General features: G+C 35.8%; 2 protein-coding genes across 2 annotated transcripts; one reads left to right on the top strand and one right to left on the bottom strand.

Annotated features, from left to right (window-relative positions):
* Positions 1-624: 624 nt before the first annotated feature.
* LOC145065515 (RNA demethylase ALKBH10B-like) lies at positions 625-5,069 on the top strand. The gene is made up of 6 exons (XM_079012515.1): positions 625-1,304; positions 3,495-3,655; positions 3,763-3,997; positions 4,096-4,211; positions 4,295-4,449; positions 4,517-5,069. The coding sequence occupies exons 1-6, from the start codon at positions 809-811 to the stop codon at positions 4,968-4,970; spliced, it is 1,617 nt and encodes a 538-aa protein (XP_078868641.1). The 5' UTR covers positions 625-808; the 3' UTR covers positions 4,971-5,069.
* Positions 5,070-5,172: 103 nt separating this feature from the next.
* On the bottom strand, positions 5,173-6,620 carry LOC145065516 (putative galacturonosyltransferase-like 4). The gene has a single exon (XM_079012516.1). It carries the CDS (start codon positions 6,519-6,521, stop codon positions 5,463-5,465), a length of 1,059 nt encoding a protein of 352 aa, XP_078868642.1. The 5' UTR covers positions 6,522-6,620; the 3' UTR covers positions 5,173-5,462.
* Positions 6,621-7,600: the final 980 nt, after the last annotated feature.

Below are 7,600 nucleotides of genomic sequence, written 5' to 3'. Positions count from 1 at the left end.
AATTCCTACAATGTGTTTAACTATATATAGTTCAGCGGATTATTTTTAATGTTTTTTTTTCATTAAACAATTTAATGTCTTTTAAAGTGTTTGAGATTTTATTTAAAAAAATTAATTGGCTTTTTGACTTTTTGAAAAGTCATTAAGTTCAAAATCAATGTTTGGCAATATAAAAATAACTTTTAAAACTTTAGATAACCTTTAAAAAAACGAGACTTTAATAAGTTAGATTCTTATTTTTAAAAACATCTTACTATCATAAACCAATAAGTTATTTTGTTTAAAAATCATTTTTATATTAAAATGAAATCTCAACACCCTCTTAATCTATTAAATGTAAATCAATTTTAAGTAAATCAATAATTTGATTAACCTGTATGATAATTTAAAGAATGATTAAAAATGGAGGCCCTTAGGGAATGGAAGAATTTGCCACCCAAGCCTTCTTAAACGAGATTAGTTCGTTAATATACTGCCACGCCAGCAAAATGTGCGAATTAGAATCTGACAAGTCAGCAAGCTTCCCAACACGTACGGACCTGGCAATATAGGCCCCGAAATTTTTTATTATTTTTTGTATTAATTTTTCACTCACTTACTATATATGCAGAGACACAGGTGCACCTATACATACAGATCGTTGTATGCAATTCGTTCTCTCCATCTCTCTCACCATTGCTCTCTGTTTCTCTCTCTAAATCTCCACAAGTTTTTTAGGCGGAGGTAGTATCAATCACCGACTGGCCGTCGTTATATCCCGGAGGGAAAAGGCCTTATAGTTTTATTTTGTGTAGCTGTAAGAGAGAGGATGGCGCCGGCATCCGGCGTTTCTTCATCTTTAGATCGCGTCCCAACGATGATGCCGGTACAGCCGGGAATGATCATGCCTGGGGCGTTTGCGAAGGACGCAATTATTTCGTGGTTCCGAGGGGAGTTTGCGGCAGCGAACGCGATCATTGACGCTCTGTGTGGCCACCTCTCTCAATTAGAGGGCGGAAGATGTGAGTACGAGACTGTTTTCGCTGCTATACACCAGCGTAGACTAAATTGGATCCCAATTCTTCAGATGCAGAAGTATTTTTCCATCGCCGACGTTACTGCGGAGCTTCAGAAGGTGATTGAGGAGAAGACGAGATTGGGAGGCATTGATAAAATCGAAGAAATCAATGTTTCTTCTCCGGTGGAAGAGAAAAACCTCGAGATTTCGCTTGAGTGCACTGAAAGCAATGGAAATGGCGATGCTGAGGTTATTGATGAAGATTTTAGCAGAGACGATTCACCAAACAGTGAGATCACCGATACAGGTAACACAATTTTTTTCATTATTTACATTTACGTTAATAGTTTTGAATTTGATCTCTGCCTCTATATACATATACATAATAGATTATCTCCTTATGATCTCTTATAGTGGATCAGTCAATTTCTAATTGCAAACTCTGCGACACATTAGATCTCGCTCCCCTGTTTCTTATGCTATATGTAAATTTCCTAATAATTGATCATATTTCTTAATTTCTACCTTATATAAATTCACATACATGTTCCTGAGATACACACATATGGATGCATGTACAACCATAGATAATTTTTCCACGGAAAGTGAAGTGCCAGAGCATCTAGCACGGGTGCCTTGTTACTTCATTGATTTTTTCAATTTAATATCCATTTACAAATTACATCCAAAAAGATAGATTCATGTGATGTCTTTTAGAATTTTCAATTGTGAGGGCTCTGTCTCATGTCCTTTGCATTGACCAAATTTACGACGTAAATGTCTCCATCCTATCTGTCACTCTCTCCATCAACGGAAGAGACAAGATCGTTAATGTTCATTCGATCGAATTGACTGTATCTGGCTACCTGCTATGACTTGATAGAAGTGAGCATTTCGAGGTCTTGCTTCAATCTAAAATGGTGTGAGCAATATACAGTTAGTTTGGGGAGTAGCGAAGCGTTCTAAAAAGCAATGGGCCGATTTCCTGGGGATGTGTGGAGGTCCATTTACTACCACCTTGGCATTTGGCACCTTTCTTATGACAAAACCCAATTATTTTCACATCGAGTAGTTTCTGTTTACATAAATAATGATTTTTAAATCAAAATATTCTGTCAGACTGGTAAAAATCTTTGGTTTTCTTTATTTAAACGGAATAATAAAAATAAATATCAAATTATATACTAGAATAATAGGCGTAAAGTTTTAATAAATATTCTGTTGTTTTGGATGAATATGTTGACATAATTTAATCTGACAAATTGAAATAGTTCAGGCCGTTGTGATATCAAATTAATAGTAAAGTTTTGAAGTAGGAAAGATTGGGAGTTTGGCTGCAGTTCCAGATCCGTTATAACGGAAGTCGCCACATGCGACTGCTTTTTGGGGGTACTGTTTGAATTTTGTCATTGGATGCTAATCCCAAGGCAATGCCGAATGCTTTGTAAACTCAGTTGTGTATTTTGAATGGACCGAGTAGCTCTTCCACTATCGATGGTCTATTTTTTTTTAGAAAAATAAATATTGTTTCCCCATCGAGTTTTTTTTAACTGTGATTTTATTTTAAAACCTAAAGTTAAAGCTTGTATTTTTTTAGGCTTAATTGCATAAAAGACGTTACACCAACTGTTTTTTGTATATGATCTATTTTTTTACTAGCTAACTTGTCGTTTTGTGATTTTATTTTAAAGCCTAAAGTTGAAATATTTTTTTGTATATGATCTATTTTTTAAGGCTTAATTGCATAAAAATGATTCGCATAACTTTTCGTTTTTTATTTTTACACGGTAAGGTAGACAAAAATTACATTTTTTTGACAATTGGTCAAAATTTTGTTTCATTGGCATTTGGCGCAAATAGACAATTAAATGTTATTTGCATAAAAGTCACAAATATTCTAGTACACATATTTTTCTCTGGAAATGATGTTTTACCAAATAAAAATTTTAAACGGGATAAAAAGGCAAAAGGTGAAAGTTCATGACTTTATTCCGTCTTTTGGTTCAGAATGTAATAATAATAATAATAATAATAATAATAATAATAATAATAATAATAATAATAATAATAATAATAATAATAAAACTTATGCGAATATGTCTTGTGACGTTTTTTCATTATTAGAACTTATTTTAATGGGCATCACGAAATCTATCTCAAGGGTTGAAATAAAAGCTTAGGCAAGATGCTCGAAATCCCTAACTTATATTCGTTTTAGAGGTCTGTTAATTAAATATTCCGGACAAGCAAAAAAAAGCCTGAAGATGCTGATATAAATCTGTATTTATAGCAGGAGTTACTCAACAAATGGATAAGTATCACAAATGACAATTAAAAACTGTTTATACGTATTTTCGAAATCAAATCTAGTTTCAGTAGCAATCAGTGCATACATTTTAGTTGAGCTACTTTCAGTTCACCTTCTGGAATATTTACAATTACATTTTTGTAGGATCTCAAAAAGTTTATTGGTTATGTGTGGTGTGTTTTACTACAGGATCTCAAGAGGTTCATTATTTAGCAGAAACCAAGGAAGAAAACAAGGAGCTAATATGCTCAAATCAAGAACAACAACAAAAAGAAGACTGGGAGGCTCGGCGTGCTAAGATCAAGCTGACAAAAGGGTTCGTAGCCAAGGAGTCTGTAAAAGGACATATGGCGAGTTCCTTTTTTACAGTTTCAATTTATAATCTTAAAAACACAGACAGTTCATAATAATCCATATATAAGATCTTAACAATGTGTATTTGGAATTTGAGCTACAGGTGAATGTTGTAAGAGGTTTGAAGTTGTATGAAGACATACTTAACGACACTGAGCTCTCCAAGTTAAATGACTATGTGAACCAACTACGAGTTGCTGGCCAAAACGGACAACTCTCAGGTCAGACGTTTATCAAGTACAACCAGCAGTCAAAGGCAATCAAGCGAGAGCTCATTCAGTTTGGCGCTCCTATTTTTGGTCAAATAAAAGATGACGCCACAACCAAATCCCAAAATAGTAAGCTCCTCATCTTCAATTTCTTTAAATGGTACAGTCAACATCAACATGCATGACAATTAATTATTAACATTGCATGTTTAATTTTATATATATAGGCCACATGGAGCCAATTCCCGCCCCTCTTGAAAACATCATCGACAATCTGATTCAATGTCATCTGATTTCTGAAAACAGACGACCAAACAGTTGCATCGTTAGCTTTTTTGATGAGGTATAATTAAATCTAAACATGTACTATATGTTAATTTAAAATAATAATACATAAGCTTTACTTGTTCTTTTTTATATATACAGGGTGAATTTTCACAGCCTTTCTTAAAACCACCTCATCTAGAACAACCTATTTCCACTCTTCTTCTTTCCGAATCAACAATGGGTTTCGGGCGTACTCTAGTCTGCGACAACGATGGAAACTATAAAGGATCACTCATGCTCTCCCTAAAGCAAGGGTAAGCACATACCATAATTTCAAATTGCATAATATAGATAATAATGTTTCTTATTTTGTAAACACAGATCCCTGTTAGTGATGAGGGGAAACAGCGCTGACATGGCTCGCCACGTCATGTGTCAATCTCCAACTAAGCGAATCAGTGTCACCTTCTTTAAAGTACGAATCACAGACACCTGTGAGAACACATCATCAGCAATGACAGTGTGGCAACCAAGTGTTCCAAATCATGTACCGGCTGGAACACTTGAAGGCTGTGATCATAGGACAGGTGTCGTTTCCAAATGGGGCGTAGGCGTCCTTCGTGCTCCACAACTGCTTATGTTAGCACCAGTCCGTCCAATGGTGATGACCCCGAGAAGGTTACCCCGTGGCGGCACCGGAGTTTTCTTACCGTGGACTGTCGGGTCAAGAAAACCCGCAAAACATCTACCTCCTCGTGCCCAACGAGGTCGTCTTCTTGTAGCTGAAACACATAGAGCGGACCCCACCTCCGATTTAGGCATCAGTGTTGCTTAATTAAAATTTAAACCCGTGTTTTTCTATTAGCAGCACTTAAAATTTCACATTAGAATTGGCATTAATTCGTTATTAATTAAATAGACTTTTATTAGTTTATAGGCAGTTTAGTTTTTTTCTTTTTTTCTTTTTGTTTTTTTCTTGAAGAAAAAAAAAGTGTGAATCTATAATCTATAATATTCTATATTAGCCTTCAAAACATTCTTCACTACTTTCTACAAAATATTAATTAGACTAAACTCTTAAACTTAACTAACATGATTAAGGTCATGAAATTTTAACATGTTGGCTTCACACTTGGACTTGCACATACATTCCTCCATTCCAACATATGCAAGATTCTTTTCTGATAACTTGATGATCAGAAGATTAACATGGACGACACCACACTGGATTCCATCCTTGGCAGGCAGTTAACCAAACCCATTCACTCGGTTTCGGTTCTTGCTTTTTTATGAATCAAACAAAACAATGACTCATTAATTATGGTGATTACTCTTCGAGGATATGATTTTTGGAGCGATAAAGATCATAGGGGGCCCACAAGTGATCAACAGTGCAAGGTTTCCTGGAGTCTAATCTCAACCATGGTTTACCTTTCCCACTCCAATGAAGCAAACTAATTGGACCAGGGTGCAAACTCCTACATTTTCCTTCAATGTTATCACCACCCAACCCATGCTGGTTCCATCTATGGTCAATCCCTTTAATATTCCCAGCCAAAACAAGCAAAAAAGGTGGCAACGAACCTAAATGATATATCCTTTTCTGCTTTTGAACCACCATCCATTTTTCCACTTTATATGAATACCTTCCTTTTCTCCATTTCAACACATCAACAACCATAACCCCCGTGTTAAAATAACACGCTTTTCGACCCTTAAACGTTTTCACCAACTCCGGATCCCTCCAGAAGTTATTCGTGAAATATCTCGTGAAATTCGCTTGGCAATATTCCGGTGCAGCAAGCACCTTCTCCTCCAACTCAACTCTCCATAACTTCTCCACGTCATCAACCATTATAATATCCGAATCCAAATAAATCACACGCTTCACATTCATCGGCAATATATCCCCTAAATAAACTCTCGCGTAGTTCAACGGTTGATCAAGCGCTTGTCGTATCGACTTCGATATCTTCCCCTTTACACGATTCGAATCGAATTTATAAACTTTAAACCTCAGATACGGGAACGTCGTTTTGATGTTTTTATATATTTCTTCGTTGTAATGCGACCATAAGAAATGAAAATAAACATTTTCGGGACAAAACGAGTGCTGCAAGATGGACAAAACAGCCGCCATGGTCCCGCGGAGGTAGTTGTAGTCGAGAGTCATGGCGATGTGTATACGGGTGTTTGTACAGGTGTCGCCGTTGCGGAAGGCGGGGGCTTCCCGGAAAACGGGGAGAGCTTTTGAACGTTTTCTGGTAAGGCTGAGGCGGATGTTGGTGGTGGCAGCAGTGGTTGTTAGGAGGATTAAGGTGATGATTAAGAATAGAGACAGGAGGCCGATGAGGGGAGAGAGAGAAAAGATTCTCCGAATGGCCATCCTGTCTTTGGTATTACATTACAGGATGGTGTGTCAAACCCAAGATGGTGTACGAAATTATTTGGGGAAATGATTTGATTTGAAGCAGCCATTTGAGGCTGGTTAAGAGAAAGTTTAGGGGATTTTTATCCAATTTTATTGATAAAAATGGAGGTGATATATTCATTTGTGAGGAAGACAAGATTATTCGGAAAAATATATATAAGTGGTGACTTTTTAGCCAACGTGCAATCTGTATAAATATAATTTCCCTAGTTAGGAAAGTCAACGGTTGTCAATTGAGCCATATATTGAAGTTGCAAAAATTAAACTAATGAAGATTTTTAAGGGTTTTAGTGAAATTCAAAATTCAAAATCATGCCTAAAATACGGAAATTCTTAACTCGAACAAATTCAATTTATAGCATTTTAAAGCTATAAATAACCGTAAGAAGATAATGCAAGATCAAGCAAAGAGTTTATATAGGTAAGAAGATAATGCAATATCAAGCAAAGAGTTTACATAGGCAGGTCATAATACTACAGTGTGATCAGGGATGAATCCATGATTAGAAAATGGTAATGGGTAAAAATATGTTGCCAAAAGTAATTTTCACCTTTTAAGTTCATTGTCGGTTGATGGAGTGATCGATATTGCTACGATTTCATAGCTTTGTAGGTTTTTCCATCATTAAGTGTTTGTTCCTTCAATTGGTTGATGAAATTCTTGGCCAATTTGGTTGAAATGCGTGAATTTAGGTTGAAAAGGAAGTTGAAAATTAAGTTTTGCAAGGAGAGGTAGAGGAAGTAGAAGATGGGTCGCCGACGAGTGGAATGGGGTCACATTAGCCATACTTGTATGTAGTATTTTACAGCAATGCCCCATCGCTGGCAAAGTAATTGATCTGTTTAGATCAATTTTTCGGAAAGATCGGATATATTGTTGTTGTTGTTGTTGTTGTAATTTTTCGGAAAGATCGGATATATTGTTGTTGTTGTTGTTGTTGTTGTTGTTATTATTATATATAAGCATATTGCCCATATGTAACACCTCGTTTATTTATTTAATAAATAAATTAATTAATTAATGAATAATAGCC

This window comes from Lactuca serriola, chromosome 8 (assembly GCF_051521515.1).
Source record: "Lactuca serriola cultivar US96UC23 chromosome 8, Lser_US96UC23_V15, whole genome shotgun sequence".
In the NCBI taxonomy this organism is placed as follows: domain Eukaryota; kingdom Viridiplantae; phylum Streptophyta; class Magnoliopsida; order Asterales; family Asteraceae; genus Lactuca; species Lactuca serriola.
This window is presented reverse-complemented; position numbering and strand designations above follow the sequence as displayed.